The 20386-nt window shown below is 44.0% G+C and overlaps 1 protein-coding gene across 1 annotated transcript in view; it reads right to left on the reverse strand.

Annotated features, from left to right (window-relative positions):
- Positions 1 to 17773, reverse strand: part of CLVS2 (clavesin 2) — a 59706-nt gene extending 41933 nt beyond the window's left edge. The window contains exons 1-2 of the mRNA XM_005443761.4: positions 16615 to 17773; positions 6283 to 6457 (exon numbers count right to left, since the gene is read on the reverse strand). Of these exons, the coding sequence (XP_005443818.4) occupies positions 6283 to 6457; positions 16615 to 17003 (564 nt within the window). The 5' untranslated portion in view covers positions 17004 to 17773. The remainder of the gene's footprint in view (positions 1 to 6282; positions 6458 to 16614) is intronic.
- Positions 17774 to 20386: the final 2613 nt, after the last annotated feature.

Below are 20386 nucleotides of genomic sequence, written 5' to 3' on the forward strand. Positions count from 1 at the left end.
ATAACAGGTTAACAGCTGGGACCATGTTGAAAAATGGCTATGTCTATACAGGCATGCCTGTCAGCAACTGAGCTGGAGCTGTGGCCATCAAGTCCTTTCACACCTGGCAAGTTAAGCCCCAGCCCAACAAACACTTCCAGTCCACCCTGTTTCCACAGTAAATTGCTGCCAAGCCTTTTTGATGGCCTTTCTACACGCAGAGAAGATCAAATATATGTAAACTCTTGTAAAGTAGCAAGTTCTTAGGAAAAATACCCCATTCTGCTGCTGCTACAGAACAGTTGAACTCGTAAGAAATTGTGCTGTTTACAAGTGCATTGCTTCACTCTCTGGAATAGTCCTGGGCTCAGGGGACTCTAACATTTACAAACAGCTTAATTCCTTGATAAAAAACTGAATGAAAGCAGCTACATGATTTACTAGCCCTCCTGAAAGCTGAAGATACTCCCATTAAAAGCTTGAGCCTGCTGCTTTTTTAATATCCTCCCAAGCACTAAGCGAAGTGTCAGGACCTCTCAAAAAGTAGGTCAGGACTTACTCTCAAAAACTAGTGGAAAACTCAAGCACTGAATGAACATTTTTCATTGCCTTAAGTTTGGATGCAAAGACATTTAAAGCTCTCTTTTTTTTTTTTTTTGTTTGCTACTCACTGATACTCACTGCTAGTACTGAGTAACTGTTCCTTAAGCTCATTATTAACTATGCACTGTACACAGCATGTGACCATGTCATTATATGAAGTCAAAATACTGTTTTCAGAGGCATCCTTAATTCTGGAAGTTCCTTGGATAAATGTAGTCCAGAACTTGACGGTAAAATTTAAGCACTGTCTGTGCTTGGTGAACCCACCGTGATGTTCAGATAAGATTCCCTGTAAGATACTGATGAAGTTCATGCTTAAAGAAAATGGGAGTCAGAAGTCCTGTCCCTGTCATCCCCAAACTGCACGTGCTCTGGTCTCTGTTACTTCCAGCTTACACTGCTGCAGCAAATCTGGTTGCAGCTATTGTCCTTGCAACTCACAAGAACAGCTGTTGGAAATATGTTTTGGATAGCAATAGTAACTGCAAGCACACTGTCTTCGTGTCCTTTCAGTTTTGCTTTCACATTCACAGTAGTGAGTTTGTTTTAGCTTATGAAGCCTTCCTTTGTTACAAACAAAAGACACAATCAGTTGAAAAACCTGCCTTGTCCCCAACAACACTACACGCTCTCTTCTGTAAACATCCTCAACCTGAAAGCAAGTCTTCAGCCTTCTGCGACAATGCTGCCTGTCCACATATGTTCAGATCCCAATTAAATGTGCATCATTTTCTCTTTTCGCCCAGCTTTTTACCTAAAGAAAAAGCATTATTATTCAGCCACCAATAACTATGCAGTTTTGCAAAGCATTTGGAGGTACAGCCTGCTTGAGTGACAACATGCAAAACAAATCTGTCATGTATGCAACTACTATTAAGAGCTAAATAGAAATCAAGTATTTAAGAAGGATTTAGTGTTCCAGGTTTTAGAATCCTAAATACCAGTTAATCAGGTAAAGTGTCTTACGCATACCCACAACTTTCCATTTTGCGAAAGTCACTCATAATTACCCCCAAAGCTGTCTGTCAGAGTTAATAATAACCCCCAACTTCCAATATAATTTTCAAATGGAATTTTCAGTCTTTGACACTGTTTTTAACTGTTTTGTGAAAACAGTGCTCTCTTGATATTTAATAAAAAGCCCATATAGGTAGCTATAAAAGGAGTACCACAAAGAAAAGCATCATACCCAGAACCTCCTCCCTCCTTCTGCCCAAATGTTCCCAGCTCGGTGTTGGGGCAGAAGGGGGCATGGGAGTGCCATGAGCCGTAAAAGAAAAGAAAGATTATTAAAAAGGGGGGAAGAGGTGGGGGGAACAGAATATATGCTTGACTCCTATTATGTCCCATAAAAACTCCATCTAACTCCATATCCTGTCCTTAACAGAAGCCAACAATGAGAGTCTGGAGCAGATACAATGCAGACAGCATATGTGATATTTCCACTCAGCATTCACCCCATCTCCATCTGTGTGCAGCCTGAGGAATTCTGCACTTTGGTAAGGCTTTTACATATTTAGTAATCCTTGGTGCATTTCTCTCCCACAAACTTACCCGTTTTCTCTGAACACATCTAAACTTCTAGCAGCCACAATTTCCCATGGCAAGGAGTTCCACAGATTATGCAGATATTGTACAAAGAATCACCGTGTCATACGTAGAGCCAGGCCTCTTGCTAGTATTGTCTGATGATGCCCATTTCTTAAAATGGATGTAACAACATCTGAAGCTTGTCCACTCTTTCCAGCCACCCACGACCTTGTTTGTACCCTGGTCGGACCTCATGAAGAACCCTGCTTTAAGCAGGAGGTTGCACTTGCTGATCTCCTGAGGTCTCTTCCAACCTAACTAGTTTCCTTCCACAGTTTTTCTTCTTCCATCCAGAAGAAACCCAGACAACTTAGTTGTTCCTTAAATAGAAACCAGCCCACACCTTTTTGGAGGTTTTGCCCTTCTTCAGTCTTACAGCAGTCTTTCTGAGACAGAAAAACAGAAGCATCCACAACATTCAAGACGGAAGCAATGGCACAGTTTTTTGCAGTGGCTTCACCATGTTCCCTGCTCTCCATTTCTTTCCTTACAATTCCTAACATTTGATCTGCTTTTTTGACCAACATTATGTATTGAGATGATATTTTCGTAGAGGTATTTTTCAGACCATAACACCAAATTGTCATTCTTGTGTGGTAAGAGCTTAGAGTTCATCACTGTCTACGGAGAGTTAGGACTGCTTTCTTCTGAGCTCTCAAGAGTTGGTCTTTCTATGGGAAAAGCAGCTGCAGCACACAAATTGTAACTCCTTGCCAGTGAAAAAGGCAAAATTCTGTAAAACTTTTCAAAGTTTTTGCAAGGGACTTATTCAAGGCACTCAGGTGTTGCAGCACACAACACCGTAACACTCCCTGCTTTCGGGAATTCGGCTGCTGAGTAACATGGGCTTCTTCTCAAGTCCAAAATCAGTGCTTGGCTACAGAAATCAATGAATGGGAAGAAGTGCGCACCTAAAGACCAGGATTCACAAACACCCACACACTGAATACACCGGGGAGAGCCAACACAAGGTGCTAAAGTCAGGGTATGGGTTTTGGTGTCACCTCTGAAAGAACATTTTCCTTCTGCTTAGGTTTTACAGCTCTGAGCTTTTAGGAACTCCTAGGCACCTAATCCAGACAGATCATTCTCAGAAAACAAAGAATATTACATGTTGCATTTCCTTATGTTCTTGTTCTTCACTACGGAAGGTGTTGGGATTCTAACTGCAAATCCTCCTCACTGACAAGGAGCAACATAAATGCTGCAGCATTTCATCCACAGGGAAGAGTACTGCTCCTTTTTTCCAAAAGCACAAGGCCAGTGTGTAAGCTAGGGCTGGAGCATCAAGAGTTCCAGCTGAATGCCCCAACCTCAAAAGGGTTTTTTTGATTCTTGGCTAGCAGAATCATTTATCTAAAAATCAGCACTGACCTACACTGCACCAATCGGTTGGTACAGCACTGTTGGGATGGATATGCTGGAAATTCACATTAGTTTACAGATAATTGCTGTCCTTTAACATTAAAAATTCCATGGCCAAAAGGCTCCTTTCCTGAAAGCAATGACCTAGGAGTTTTTTCTAATGTATCCAAGTCAGTTAGGGGTATGCTTCCTTTCATAGTCCCATTTAACACAGATATGCAAAGTGTATAGCAGAACTTGTCTTCAGTAGAAAACTGTATATATTTATTTATATACTTTCAAAAGCAAATTCCTAAAAACCAAGCAGTCGTGAAGAGCCCAGAAATGCCATAGCTTGTAATCAACTCTTTTTGGTATGTACCATGTTGAATATTCTGCTCACCATGGTAGCTAAGCAAGTATAATGCAAATTTAGTAGATTTCATCCAGGAGGCAAAGGGATTTAGTTAACATCAAATTCAGTGGTCACTAATCCCTTCCCACTGTCCCTTTCCACCCAAGCAACACAAATATTTAAATTCTCCAAATGGTAAAGTTCAGCATCTTGAGCCCTGTTAAATCTTGTAAGCCAGAGTAAATTCCATTTCTCTGATTAAACAGAGAGTATTTACAAAGATCATAAATAAAGTGTGTGTGAGTTGTTCTTTTTCATACCACCTGATTAAGCACTTTTTACTTTGCCACCATTCAGAATGATATTTCTGCTACATATTTTCATCCAAAATAAAAGCAAAGGCAGTCCCTGTTGAGGGTAAGGGAATCTAATGTTTCAGGCATGAAATCTTGCAAGAGGCACAAATAAACCTGTGCCTTGCCCAGAGTCTCTCTGTACCATCTTTCCACCATGCTTTCCTCTTATTTCTCTCCTGATCACAATTGTTTTTGAAGTGAGGTTTCGCTCTCCAAGATGCTCGGCACAGTTGTGTTTTCATTGATTCTAATATATTTTTACACAGTAAAATGTCCAAGTAAAAGAAAAAAGGGGGGAAAAAAAGAAGAAATTAAATATAAACAACCCCCCAAGTAGTATAACTATTGGGAAAATGTCACTAGAGAGTCAGTTAATTTTGCTAGTATAAGAATGTTAGCCCTCACTCCCTCAGTGGTTCTCCACAGAAAATTAAGTGCTGTATTATAAGAGCCCAACTAATGTATTTCTTCAAAAGACTTGTGGTAAAAGGTCTTATAAAAATTGCTTACAGATAACAACACTTGTCACAGATTGGGACAGATGCCTCAAGTGTTGGCCATTTCATTCTCTCTTCTGGAGCATTTCACGCCCAGTTTTACATCTCTGGAGTCAACAGGACTGAAGCAGTGGCCACAAAATGATGCCCTGGCCATCAGACTCAAGATATTCACACATACAAAGCTGGGGGCATGGGTAAATTAAGCCAATGGACTTCACCTCAGCTCAGCAATGAGCCAGTCAATGGCAGGAGAACACAGAGTCTCAGAGCCCACCTGAGGTTTGGTAGGTCATCCATCATACTTTCAAATGCAATTATCCACTGCTCATAATAGCCACCTCTAAGTAATGTCCAAGAAGAAACACCATCATTTAAAACCAAAGACCACTGAACTATTTATTCATGTTCTAAACAAGAAAACAATGGCTAACTTTGAAAAACAGCACACAAAAAGAAAACTTTGAAAGTAATAAAAGGAAATGCAGCACTATTGGAGCACAGATCTTACTGCTGCCTTTTAATGTAGTTCTCAAGACCATGGAATCACATCATTGCATAAAGAAACACAACAAAATGAAAACAGATCTTCGTCTCATGACTGTCACTACCCTTCTGTGTACAACAGTAGACTGAATACTGGTTAAGCCATTTCAAGATTTAGATACTGCTATACAAGTTGCTTCAAAAATAGCAATATCAAAGCAAAGAAAGTTGAAAGATACGGCTGTTATTTTGTTTTATGAGTAATAAAAATGTGTAAATGATAAAAACATCACAGAAAAGGAATATATGTCCTTGTAAAACCAAGGCACAGTGCCACAGGAGTGAATTACTGGTATTTTTAACACAGCAACTCAAACTTGCACAAAAAATAACTACTTTACAGATTCTAGTTTTTCATTTTAATAAGCATTAAAGATCATAGGAGACAGCCGAGAGTTATGTAGTATCCTTTCCACCGGTGTGCCAGTGCCATGTAAAATGCATTTACAATGAGCAGAAACAAATTTAAATCACTGTATACTCAGTCCCAGAAGCTGCTGCTCAAATTAATCCTGACCAAGCAAAAATGCCGAGCAGATGCTGAACTTTAAGTAAACAGTCCCAGCTAACTGTCTCATCACAGTGCCCACTCTTTTCAGAACAAATGATGCACAGCCTGCCTCTAACGGAAAAATAACCCAGCGTGGAAGCAGCAGCCTGTATTTCATTAGCCCTGCACAAGATAAACTGATTATTTCTAACTTGCTGCTGCAAAAGCTACAGTCTGAACTTACAGGAAGCCAGCCACCTCAGAATAAAGACAGAGAAGTTACCTCCTATCGATGGCAAAGAAGGAGCCTACACACCAGGTGCTACTGCGGTTAGCTGACTGCACTCACGTCTTAACTTGTGCCACTGTAGCTTGCCTGTTCATCCATACCTTAAGGTGTTAGTACCCTTGCTATTCAGAAGTTCTTGGGGTTTGGTTTTGTTTAGGGTTTTTTTAGCCACATAGATTTGTAATGAACTGCAAAACAAAGCATGAAGAAGAGCAAGAAAAGAAGAATGTTACCTGAAGGCCCTCTATGGCTAATCTAAGCATGCTTGGTGTGAGCTTGGAGGCCTGCTTGAAGGTGAAGTTGCTCCAGTCTATAATCAAAACAAATCCATTCACTTGAAGCTCGGGGTCTTCTATCATGGCTTCTAAAGAAAGAAGTATGGCACGCAAAATATCCACCAGTGTGTACCTGTGAATGTTAAGGGGAGATTCGGTCAAGAAAGGAGCAACAACCACAGATGTGGAGAAACGCTGAGAGTTCTTACTTTGTACTGCTTGCCAAAAGTTTAAATCAAAGGAGCGCAAACACATCCTCAGAAGTCATGGGTATGTAAAGCTGGGAAAGTCTCAAAAGCTCAATTAATAGAACTCACCCTCTGGAGTAGGATTATGTACATCTAGACCATCAGCCAGGCAGAACAAACTACAGGAACACAACACACTGGAAGGAAATTTGAACTTTTCCGTAGTCCCCTAAGCTGCTTTATATCTACACATTTTATTAAATGTCTCTACAAGCATATCTATGCAAATTGTATTTTTCTAAAATTGTAATGATACCAAAACCTGAGTCTAGCACCTGAAGCCTAGACCCAAAGTTTCCTCCTGTATTTTTCCAAGCAATTGAAATAATACTTCTACAAAATTATCAGCCAAAAGAGGGATTTCCACATGCCCTCCTTTTCCCTCTCTCTGATTAATGTTTTCTCTTAAATCTACAAGGGGTATTACAGAAAGCTGATTAGGCAAGGATCTTGAAAGCAGAATGTAACACATACTAGGGCTTTCAGTTGCTTCTGTTAAGAGCAATAGCAACCTTTTAAAAGTTACTTAACTGCCTTGTGAGTACAGAGTACTTCGTTTATGCAGATTATGTGGTTTCAGCAGTAAGTTTAGAACACGGTATTCATCAGTCCTAGAATTTTCTATGTTAAATTTGGGTTTACAAAGATGCCACCTACAATATGTAATTACGTGGTTTACATATATGCACATCATCTTTTCTTAGATCAACCATCTTGTAAAAGATGACATAATTCCATATTGCCAAGCCCTGTTGAGTATAATCTTTCTTTTTTGAAGTTAAAGCACCTAATACCACAGCTGAATAGCTTAAATATATACAGCAATATCATCTTTAGACTGCATATAATAGAGTTATTAATCAACTTGCAGTTTAGCTTACAGGTTGTTTTTAAAAAAAAAGGCAAAACACCAGAATTATCTGGGCTTTTTAAAGAGAGATGAAAGTAGTAGTTTAAATTTTGATTTTCTTTCAGGCTAACTATGGTTTATATCTAAAAATCTCTTCTAAAAGTAAAACTTAAACAGACGTAAATTTGCCGGTCCGCACCACAGTATCAGATGTAGCATTAGAAAATTAAACCAGAAAAATATCGGATAAGCAAATATGCCAGGAACAAAAGAAAGAGTTAATCTTCAGTGTTTGTGCACATGTATTTAAGTAAGGCCCTCTAAAAGACTCCCATGATGGCATCAAACATAAAAGTTCTCAAAACTATGAATCCCCAGGGAAATCTTCACCATACTGCATATGTAACAAAGAACATGTGTGCCTATTTAGAAATTACATTAAATTATACTGAGTTCTACTTGCTTTAATACAATGAGTACACTGTTACATTGGGTACATAACTATATTTTGAAAGTATCTGCAAAGGGAAATAACACAAATTAAATTAATCTGTTCTAGCTGACTCCTCACATCTTCCATCTTTTCTTTTTTTAGCCAACTAAAACTCAGTGAACTTCTCAACTATGCACTCCTAGGAAAGTGACTAGAAAAGGACTCTCTTAATGTCAGCCTAACACAAGTGAACCCAAGAAAGTGTGTTTTCCCCAGAAAACATTAGGAGAAGCACTGTTTTACATTATTCTTCTCTTCATTTTGGAAACCTTAATTTTGTTTTGAATTTGGTTTAGTTAACTGGAATAAAAATTTTCACTCCTCTCCTTCTGCTTTTTCTGAGATCTAAGTTTTACAGGAAGTTTGGCATGCTCCCTCTTTTTCATTCAGATTTTTTTCAACCAGGACAGGAAACAGCACACAAAAAATTCTTCTCTGTAATTTCCCTAGGGAAATCCTCAGAACACTAAAATTCTCTATCTCCTTTTGGTAGGAAAAAACCAAAAGACCATTTCTGTAATTGGAATTTTGCCCATTGGGGAGAAAAAGACATGCTTTAAAACCTATTTTGAAGGAAAACATTCAAAACCTGGATCCTTGAAACTGTTAGCACAATTTGATTATCAAAGGTCTGTTAAGTCAGGACCCTGTTTTTGCAGTAGGCACCGTGAAGCACACCTGAGTGCCCTGCCTGCCCTGAGCAAACCTGCCTGGGGGCACAGGGGCTGCTGTGGCAGAGCAGCCTCTGGCACTGCGGGGCTGATGCTCCCCCTCTCCCCAGGCAGCACAGTTGCCCCCAGCCCAACTGCTGGACACCTGGGCAAAATGCCACCATTGCTGCTGCAACTCATAATAAGCAAACACACACTCCCAGCCCCACAGCACGAAGAGCAACCTGAAGAAAAATGAAATCACTCATCGGCTTTTTCCCAAATGAGTCTGCGCATGTATAACAGGATGCGTAGGAAGTGCTTGGCAGCACTGAGACTATAGAAGATTTTACTGACACCAAAAAGGTCTTCGTTTGCCTAGCATATCTGCAGACCAGTCTACCTACCCATTACAACACTGGAGCATGGACAGTGGAGGGCACCGAATCACCATGGGAACTAAAAATCCCCTGTATGACACGCATTTCATCCAACTGCCAACATCGGGATTAAAACACGCACTTAGCCTGAGGGAAGGAGGTTTACAGAGTCATGTCTGGGGCTGTCTGGGTCGGGGCTGGGCTCAGAGCATGGCCAACTGCCCTCAAACCCCTGGTTACCTCCACAAGGTGGTGGAGGTCTCAGAAATACTATTTTTTTTATTGTTTTACGACATTAGATGGATCTATACCCTGTAAAATGCCTTCCCAGGGGAAACACTGCACTGGGAAGGAAATTACATCAGGTGAGACATTGGGACACCAGCTAATGCCTGTCTGTGGAAGATCATTTGTCAGAGCTAATCTGTCTGATTTTTCTATCTATCCATCAGATCTTTCTAACCTATCATTAGAAACACTCAAATCCTAAAATTAGCCTCAACCTCGCTTGACCTTGATTCTGCCCCATTCAGAAGAACTCATTCTCCAGGAGAATTGTTCCATGAAGCAGAAGGCTGCTGCAAGCACCCTACATCCATTCCAAGAAGATGGGTCCCAAGTTCCCGATGTAGATCTCTAACGTCCTCCTCAGAGAGTTCAGTGAGATATCTCATGTCTTGGATTAATGGCTCCCTAGTGGCACAATGCTGCTAGAAATCTGGTGCATTAAACATAAAGATTGTGGCCAACCAGGTCTCTAAGACTGGCTATAAAGTGCTGTTATATATACCTATGTGGTAAATATATAGATGTATACATATAAACACAAATACACCTAATTATGTCCTGAATTCACTCAAGTCAACAGGAAAACTGCCAGGCATCCACGAGACCAGGATTTCAGCTGCTGCAGAGAGTAACCAATGGTCTCAGGGCTGGGCCTCCATAAATCTATGGCATATCCACCATCACCGTAACTCCTATTGCAGTTTTGCTTAGTGTAAGAAATACAGTCCACAACATCAAGGATGATACTGTATGTTTACTTACTGAAAAAGCCAAAAGGTCCTCTCTGAAAACAAGACCTGAAGAGCACACATCTAGCTAGAAGCAAGCAAGAACACCTTCTGCCAAAGTAGGTATCTGAAGCACTCTTTAAGCCTAAAAAGCCACATTAGGAGCATACACGGACACATCACTAACAACCAAGATTCCCACCTGAAATACGCTTAGGGCAATTAGTTGAAAATAGGCACTATCCTCCATTCTGTAATCGACCTCTTCTCTTGATTTTGATACATTACTTAAGCCCAGTATAGAAAACCAGACAAGAAAGTCAAATGTATTAGTGGATATTTAAAGCAGCTTTCACTCTGGGCACATGCTGAGGCAAGTCAGAAACGTAAACCCGGTGTGAGAGAAGAAATCTTAGGTGGTACAAATGGCAAACTGAGTATCCAAAGTATCAGCTGAGCAACCCAAGCAAATGAAACATGATTAAAGAAACTATACAGAAGCTTTCACACAGCACAGTTATTTGCATAAAGACTCATCTTTAATCCACTCCAGCCCCATGTTGTTCAACATTTCACTTCACTCCTACTACTGTTCATGTCAGCACCAGGATGCACAGACTCTGCCATAAAATACGCTCCATCCTTGGCTGGATTTTAGGGAAACTAAAATCCTATGTGAAAAGAAAGTGGGGAAAATTACTCACGATTGTCTTGCTGAAATTACTTTCCATACAGGTACAGAATTACAACCAATCAAAAGTGAGAAAAATGGTATAAGCTAGTAAGTGTGAAATAAATTTCATCCAAGATGGCTTTGACTGTCTTTCTACTTCAAGAAAAACCCATAATCAACACATCAGCCTTAAATTTTAAGAGACCACGGTGTTCAGTCTGTGGGGAAGATGGTGTTGCTTTATTCTTACCAACCTCGGTTAAGCAGCAGTGTGTATGTAGGGGACAGGAAGCTGCTCGTTGTGCCCTGGCCCATTTCACAGTGATGCTCCAGTGCTGACAGGTACGTAGGGTGTGCTGGGCCTGATTTGCTGCAGCACATGTTCTGCAGTAGCCTAGAGTCAGGCTGCGTAGAAATAAATCCTTATTTATTTATGGCTAAATTCAGTCGCATCTACTTGTTTAAACAGACTCTTACGGGACACACGGTAGCTACAAGGTATTACTAATTGCTAGCATAATCTAGAACTCATGGTTAATTTAAATGTATTTAATGCCCTCTATTTATAGAACCATGCTTAATTTGACAGAAAGCTTAGACAACTTTTTTAGCCCCGTTGTTAATGTGAATAACTAATGCTGCAAGTAGGTGATCACATATATAATGCACTCTTTCTGTTCCATGTGTGTCCCAGTTTGAGTTAAGATGAGGTGGGGACTGGTGCACAGACACACTCTGCTGCCTCTTGAAATTTTTCATTCAGGTTGACTTCAAAGCAACGAGCCTGGGAAGGTCTGACAAGTTAATAGCCACACTGACAGTGATTCTTTCAAATGCTTCAGGATGGCTACCATGTCTATTACAACAGCGACAAAGCTTTCTAAGGCAATGCCTCACTGAGGTCTTGATTTGCCCAGAACAGAATAGCTCAAACAATTGACTGAGCATCCCACTCTTGTAATTTAACAGTGGCAGCAACTTCCCCTTTATAAAAAAGAAAAGTTCCTTGAGATTTTCTTAAAGGATATGAACAAATTCAATGTATTGCCAAGGATTTCTGGGAAAAAGAGTTTAGCAGATATTGCTAACAACTCTTGGTAGTATTTCACTGTGAGCTTTCACCTTTACCTCTTGCTTATGTGGTTTATGCATCCTCCTCACTCCCAAAGGCCACTGTGATCTCCACCAGGCAAACAGAAAGAGAAGAGACAGGGAGAATGCAGGGTAAAGATGTCTCACGTCAAATCCAGCTGTGTCAGCTTCTTTTCAATATTTTATGTGCTTGATGATGAGTGGCATCCACCGTATCATCTGTTTAACCAGATTCTGGTCCCAGTCAATTCACTTTTGCACTGAGTAAGAGATAACTGATTTGGCAGAGTTGCCCTACTATCACTATCGTTATTTGTCATATCGGCCCCCACCCCCACCCCACTGCCCCCCAACAGCAAGAAATTTCAAGTTATTTTGAGAATTAAAACTGAGAGGCATGACTCTGCCTCTCAGGATGCAAACTGTTAAATACAAGAGATAAATGGTAAAGTCTTCTTTGCTTGTATTTAAGCCACATGTCTCCTAAAGATCCCAAACATGTAAGGAACACACAGCCTGTATTTTAAGCTCATCACCATTTGGCCAAGCAAAGGTTGCTGTCAAATGAGCTGTTGTGCCACTGTCAATTAAAAGAGAAAGCTGGTCAAGTCTCTGAGACATCATCCAACTTCTAACCTACTGCTCTGGCTTAATATTTTTAGAATTTCAGTGCTATAAGACCCCTCAAGATACATAAAGGAGCACCTAGAAATGATGCTTCATACCTCCTTGGTTTGTCAGTCTGGGTACTGATTTGAATGCTGAGAAGATGGGGGATGGAAACATCTCTTAGAGCTATTCTGCTTAAATAACGGCAGCGTGCCCTGGGAGCCCTCCATCTAAAAACAAAAAGCACCACCAGTGATACAAAAATGCATAGGAAAATAGAAACCGCTTCACATATTTTACCAGATTAACTTTTAGATTCAGATTTAATACCATACATTACTCTTTATATTAGCCCCGTGTCTAACAGTTATAGTGGCAGATGAAGATTCAGCTGATCTAAATTTTACATTAGCATTGATCAAAAAGATCCCTAGCCAAAACACTCAGAGTCTAAACACAAGTGATAATAGCAGATACGAACACCTGGGGAAAAGCTAGGAAACAATAAGACAGGATCAGTCAGCAGGAAAAACTGTAGAAAAAATGACAGTGTTTGCACTACTTAATAATTATTATTTGAAAGATGTAACTTCCAAACAAAAATTGACTCTGTTGACCAGGTATTTTGTTATTGCTAATATGTTATTATTGTTAGCATTGCCATTTGTTTTGTCACACTGTCTCCATCACAGCTTGAAAAATACCCTGTCAGCTTGCCTGGGGTGAATAGTGAGCTGAGCCTCTTAATAACTACAGAATTTAAAATTTCATTTAATGGGAGGAAAAGAAAAGTTTCTAGCACTTCTGCACACAAAAGCATAGTTTCAAAAGCAAACCAGTGGACTCTGTCTTTGCCCTGCTGTAAATCATCTGATGCAACAGCAGAGCTAACAGTAATGAGTGCAGTGGATTTCTGTATTCACTGAGGATGGTGTGAGCTGACTGGGTCACTGTGACACAGACAGCAACTAGGTATCGCTGCACTCTTCTATTGCACTTTGCTAGGGAAAATTCTGATATAATTAACACTGGGAAAGATTTCAAATAAATAGCATCAAAATGGACTGATCTTTCTAGGGAATCTGTATACAGGTGCCACAAATCATACAGAAGAACATGCATGACAACAGATCTGTTGCCGCTGAGAGCTGAAGTTAATTGTACCATTAACTGGAAAAAAAGCTTCACCAGCTGGACACATTAAGGAAAAGGGCGTCTTCAAATGCACGTACACACCTACAAGCCAAATGTAGTTATGAATCAACAATCTGGAAGCTAATAGGGAAGGCTGATCCCTCCCCAAGTGTATCCAGCCTCCTGGCAGGAATGCCAGCCATCTTCACTTTCCCCATGCTAAAGACTGGGTGGAAAGTTAGGCAGTCCCATGGAAAAGCTGCCGTGCTACTCAGTGCATTATCCTTCACTTTTCCATTTTTTTTGTTTGTTTTAAATACATGTCTGATTTAGTTGTTCAGATGGTAGGACATCTGGTACAGTTTTCAGGCCCTGCTTTAATTTAATGATTCAACATCTAGTACACAGGCTTGTTTTACCATAGGAATTTTTTGCCTCCCACACTTTTCTTTCTATTTGGAACTATGTAAATCATAGTCTGCTGGTGCTGTATAAATCATCTATAGTATGTCTGCTCTTCACTTAAATAACAAATTGGGACTTTTTATTTCTAATTGTTACATGCTGGCCATAATAAGTTGCACAAATGTGATAGATTTGGAGGCTTGCTGTGCTCTATTAGCTTAGCTTACGAAGCATATGAAGAGGTCCTAACAAGACAGACTTCAAGAAGTAATCCTCCCATTGTTGCTGTAAGAGCAGCGCTGCTTTTTCATACTACAAGTTCTCAAGTCAGTTAAGGCATAAGCTTGTGACATGTTGCATAGCTGGTTTAGTGTAAGTTCCATACACAATGCTCCCCAGCTTCAGTTGCTGAACATCAAATAATGGAAGACACTAAATTAATTAGACAAGAAAGTGACCTAGCTCCATTCCCAGATCTGCCACTGACTTGTCATGTGCCTTGAAGCAAGCCACTCCCCACAGCTGGGCTTCAGCTCTCTCCCCTTTGTCTGAGCGGTCTATCTGAAAACAAGTCCCTTGCTCTGGAGGATAGGCGTGTGGTGGGCGTGCAGTGCTGAAAAGCAGTAGGCATCCAACTGCAAACATAGCCATTAGGTGCTCTGGTGTACCCCAGTCACTTTGCTATGATAGCATAGATAATATTAATTGTCCCAATAGGACTTCATGAAAAAAACCACCATAAATTTACTGTTGTGTCAGCTGATCTCACATAGTTTAATTATCAGCACATCCAAAATTAAGAAGAAAATAAACCTATTCTTTTCACATGACAATTATTTTTTTTAATGCTACCTTATCTCTGAACTTGGATTCTGGTGTTCTTTTGACTAGGAACTAATGATCTGAAAAGTGCCACATAAAGCTTGGGGGTTTTTTTCATTAATGAGAAATAATGGTATTACCTTTAACAAGGGAATTCCTTCATCATAGATGTATGACTTAATAAAAGGCCTAAACACCAATTGCTTTCCTAATTCTCCCTTCAGGGATGTTTAAGAGCTTGCAGAGTTGATTTAAACATAAAAAGCTGATCTGGTCCTTACGTGGGACACGAAGCCCCACTCAAGGAGTCCTTAGCCTCATCACCACTGCTTCCTCATTCAACTTCTTTGGCTTCATCTGCTAGAAAACCGAACCAGGAAAAGGACACTGGCCCCAGCTCTGCATATGTTCATCCACACTTTCTGGTTGTTAGCCTGGCCATGGGCAGTTTTGGTTTGTGCCAGACAGCTTTCTTCCAGTCCCTGAGCACGATTCACGGGTGAGCAAGGGCCAGGAAACTCCCTGTAGGCAGTGCGGATGCAGCCGTCCTGTCTGGGGAGGAGGAAAGCCATGGTGGGCCAGCAACCCTCCAGGCAGAGACCCATCCCTGGCTGTAACACTGACTGGTGCATGTCAGGGAGCTGCGGGATCCCTCCCTGCAATGGCTATCCACACAGCCTGCAAGAGGACAGCTACACAGACATTTAAAGGGCAAGCTTCAGCATGCCGATCCCCCAGATACTGTCCCTTCTAGCCACACTGCTAGCTGTTCATGTCCTCCCCATGTTTCAAAATAGCTGAGCTGGGGATAGCTGCACTGAGCACTCCGCACTGCCTGCGCCCAGCCTTTGCTGACTGCAAAAAAGATGGTTTGGGTTCACGTGAAGGCAACTAGCAAGTTTTTAACTTTTCTCTCTAAGAAGTGCTTCAGATTCTAAACCTGCTTTCATGCTGGAAGCCTAGGGAAACAACTCAGCGTTCACAGGAATAGGTTTTAGAGTTCACTCTTAATGGAGTCCTTCATTTACATGCACTGAAAATCAAGCAGGTTTTGTGGATATAATTTTAGACTGCAGGAGAAACTGAGCATGGCACCCAATGAGATATTTAGAATAACCAAATAGTGTCTCTTTTAGTAATTGTCTTGATACCATGTAAGGGCCTTGATGGGAGACAGCTCTTGGGTCAGCCTGCTAAGTCATCATCAGGCTCGACTGGTCCCAAAACAGATCAGAAATTGTTCTAGGGACTGCACTAGCCTCCTTCAATTTCCTACCAAAGCTTAGTGTGCTTGGATCTTATTACGCAGGGAATTCACGCTTGGAGCAGCTTGAGTGGGGAAAAGAAGTGGTTACTGAAACTTCCATCCCAGCGTTTCCAAGTGGCTCAGGAAGAGCTCCCTTTAACTAAGGGAAAGGATCTGGCACCTCAGCTTCCCACACAGGTAAACTTTTCAGCTCAAAAGCCATGATGGATGCTCCTGTTTTAACACAGCATCTCCCATTTCCTCCCATGGCACCTGAGCAGCTCCGTGTGTGCTGAAGCAGGAAGACCAGCACAGAGAGCGCAACCAGCCTTTGTCAAATGGGTAAGCGCAGCACCTACCATGCCAGCTCGCTTCGGCTAAGGGGAGGCAGAACGGTGTAAAACTCCTATCAGCCAGCTGAGAAGAGCATCTGAGCAGCTTCTACTTCCCTTCCAAAATTCACACCCTAAAGGATGAGAAGGCTGAAAAGGCCCTGAGGCACAAAATACATTTCTTCTTTCTCTTCTCCCTCTGCCTCCTGCGCTGCTGCCCAGCCTGCCGCGGGCAGAGCCGGCTGTGTCCCCGCTGCCCACCCGCCCGCTGGCACGGCTTTTCCCACGCATTGCCCTGGGGGAAGAAGGGGTTAAGGCAGGCAGGTGGCTCTGCGTTTACCTGCTCTGGTCCCAGTTAGCAGCAAAAAGGACGAGGATCTTCCTGCCGTAGTGGTCCAGGTTGGCCAGCCCACCGGGGAAACCATCCTTCAGCGCCTGTTTGATGCCCGGGTCGGTGGCCTTGAAGCTCTTGAACATGTCCAGGTTCTGCTGGCGATATTCAAAGTACTGGGCCAGGAGGCGAAACGCCTCGAAGTGCTGAAACTTCCTGGCCCGCAGGAACCGCAGGATGAAGGCATCGTCGGTGCGGAGGAAGCCGATGTCGGGCCGGGTGATCACCATGTCCCGCACCTCCTGGATGTCCTGGTGCAAGGTGTCGGGGTTCTCGTTCAGCTCGAGCCGGGCTTTCTCCAGAGTCTCCGGGGAGAGACCTGCCTGCAAATGAGTCATGGCGCTGCCCTCCTCCTCCCCGCCTCTGCTGCCTGTGCTCCTCAGCCTCCCGGGCGCTTGTCCCCCGCAGGCGGGGTGCCCCGGCACGGCCGGCCGCCGCTCCCCCGCCCCGCCGGGCCTCGCCCCGCCGCGCCCCGGCCCCACCGCCGCGGCCAGTCCGGCCGCCGAGAAGCGAGCGGCTCCCAGCAGCCGGGTCCCGGGGGGGCTGGCAGCGAGACTGCCCCCGGGCTGCGGGCGGAGGCGCGTTATCTCTCTGACATAGCGCCCTCCCCGCCGCGGGGTCCGACGCGCCGCATCATCCCCGCAGCCGGTCCGCGGAGGCGCCGAAACCCGCCGGGGACGGGGCCGCCCGCTGCCGCTCGCCCGCGCCGGTGCCGGCGCCCGTGCGGATCTCAGGCAGGGCTGCGGCGGCGGCGAGGGGCCCGGCCGCTAGGCAGGGCGAGCGGCGCCCGGGGGCGCTCCCCCGGCCCGGGGCTGGCAGGGGGGGGGCCCTCGCCGGAGCGGCACCATTTACGTAAGATCAGCGCTCGCCCCGCTTCAGAAGCGTCTCCCTGGATTTGAGGGAGGGTTAAAAAAAAAACCAACAACAACAACAAACTAAAAAAAAAAATAAATAAACACCACCCCCCCCGAAAACCACCCAACAAAACCAGCGAGGAGGAGGGAAGCCGATCCGCAGGTACCCCGCCGGTACCGGTACCGCAGAGCCTCCCGCTCGCCAGCGCGGAGCCCGGAAAGACAAACGGAGCCTCAGCCCCGAGGATGCTCGCCCGCCCCCGCGCCCTCCCCCGCTCCCCGCCCCGGCTCCCGATGGCACCAGCCGGCGCGGGGCTGCCTCTGCCGCGCGGCCCCGCCTTGCACACCCGCGCGCGCGCGCGCGCACACGCACTCGCAGGCGCGCGCACCCGCCCCGGCGCGCAGCGGCACCTGCCCCCCGCCGCGCGGAGCCGGCGCTCGGGGCGGGGCGGGGCGGGCGCGGAGGAGCGCGGGGGCGGCCCTGCCCCCTCGGCCCCGCGCAGCGCCCGCCCGGCCCGCCGCGGGGGGGGGATGGGGGGGCTGCGGCCGCACCGCGGCTCTGCGCGGCGGGGGCTGCTGCGCTGCGCTGCGCGGGGCCGCGCCGGGGGTGTGGGGAACAAGATGGTGGCTGCCGGGGGGCGCGGGCTGCGGGGCCGGCGGCCGTGTAAATCTCGGGGTGGCGCCGGCGGCGGGGGGGGTGTGCCTGGAGCCATCGCTCGGCTTGGATCCCCTCTTTTGACTGAGTATCTTAAAATGAAACATTGTGCGCGTAAAAAAATGGGAATACAATAAAGCCACCCCCTCTTTGGCCCCGTGCCTTGAGTTGTGTTACATTGCGACTACTGCGTGTTGAATATTCCGGGGCAGAAAGTGCCTTTTTTCACGCGGGAAAGTTTGATGCTGCAGCCTGCTTTCCAGAGAAGTTCCTACTGAAGAACATTTGTCCCATGTCTGAGGGGCTGAGCTTCCCCGACGCAAATGCGCCTGAAAATCGAGCTCACGTGAAAGATCCAGCAAACACGGGAAAACCTATAACATGTACATCCTCCTCCTTCCTATAGGATGCGCAGCTTTTCAACACCGCGTTGGGCTCCTTTCCCAGGATGACATAGCCAGAGCACACAGGCTGAATTATTGACGAGGCGCTGAGACCACTGACCCGTGTAGCGGGTATATATGGGGAATAGGCCAGCGGGAAGTACAGTGTGTGTTCTCAGGCAAATGAAGGTACCCATAAACACGTTGAAATGATACCCTGCATTTTCTGCAGGCCACCATCAGATGGAACAGATGACCTCGGCAGCAGGAGGGAGCCCTCAGCAATGAGCACACTCTGAGCCCGAGTTTGTGCAGCAAGCAGTAGTTAGGTGGGAAAATTGTCATTCTTCTGGTGGCTAAAGGGCATTTGGGGGTTTTATAGGGTTTTATAGGGTCTAGCAGCTCTTCACCACATCCCTTCTTGGTGCCAAGGGAGGGTCAAGTTTTGCCTATTTCTTCACAGCTGCCTGATCTCAAACTAGCTGCAGGAGGGATGGCTGGAAGGGCAGGCAGAGAGGCCACCAGCCCTTACCGAGCTGGGTACCAGACCTGCAGTGCGCCAGCTTAAGGCAGAAACTGTTGGAAGGATCAGCCTGATAGCGCCCAGCCATCACAGCCCAGCTTTATTCCATCTGAATTTCCCTATGTGCTTTGAGATCCCTCACAAGAGGAAAAGATACGCAGTCTTCCTAAGGACTGTATCACTCTCTAGAAATGCTTATTTCTCTTTGTCTAATAAAATGCCTTTAAATTAGCCCCCTGACATAGATGTGATTCATCTAGGTTGATAACTTTTTCTTAGAGCAGTTATTCCTCCAGAAATAGTTTGTGCTTTTTTATTATTATTTTCTATTATTCTTAAATCTTCATTTTCCTTTGCTCTTGCTATCTTCCTCTGTATCACTTCTATATTCCTCAGCAGAGACTCTTTGAGGACAGCTGTTACCACCACCCATATGGACCCAAAACCCAGACATTTTCTGCCATCATTTTCATTTCTGATGCTGCTGCTCTGCCTTTTCCACTGCAACTAAGCTAATAAAAGAGCAGGTCATGTGACAAGTGCCTTAAATTCATTCAGAGCAGGGTGAGCTGCAGGCATTCAGTGTCTTGCAAAATCAAGTCCGTAATATATCCTGTCTATGACCTCCAGTAGCGCACTCCTTAATTTGCTTTATTTTTCTTTTGCAAGTGGAAGCATACACATATATTAGATTTTTCATGTATTCCAGCACAGAGATGCACTGGACAGAGAAAAGAACGGAGCTGGCCAAAATTAAAGTATTAACAATTCCGAAACTACAGAAAAGGTCAATTCTATATATTCTTAATTTTTAAAAAATTACCAAGAAAATACTTGGAATTTTATCTGAAAACTTTCAGTATTGTTCCATTTTTTGGTTTTCCCCATTTTCCACCATATTTAAGCCCTTCCACTTTCTACACTTTTTTTTAAAGAAAAAAAAATCTGGAAGCCAAGTATGTTAATTATTTTCATCAAAAACAACCCAATTTCTGTACACCTCCTTTTCAAAGCAACGTTCAGTCTCCATAAAAATTGATACAGTAGGTTAACAATTTCTAACCAGTACTTTCCCACATTAAAATGAAATTCAGCAAATATTAACAGCATTTCAAGAAAAAAAGTTTTGCAGCAAATTGTGGAAACATAGATCAAAAATGCCCTTACCTTGAAGGACACGTTTTACATGCTCTTTCCTGAACACAGTAGATTTAGAAGGTGGGTACTATCCAAATTGCTTGCAGCAAGGCAGCCTGAAGGCAGAGTAGGTCAAAGAGCAGGATTTTGGTCATGTTCTACGTGAGTC

This window comes from Falco cherrug, chromosome 6 (genome assembly GCF_023634085.1).
Source record: "Falco cherrug isolate bFalChe1 chromosome 6, bFalChe1.pri, whole genome shotgun sequence".
In the NCBI taxonomy this organism is placed as follows: domain Eukaryota; kingdom Metazoa; phylum Chordata; class Aves; order Falconiformes; family Falconidae; genus Falco; species Falco cherrug.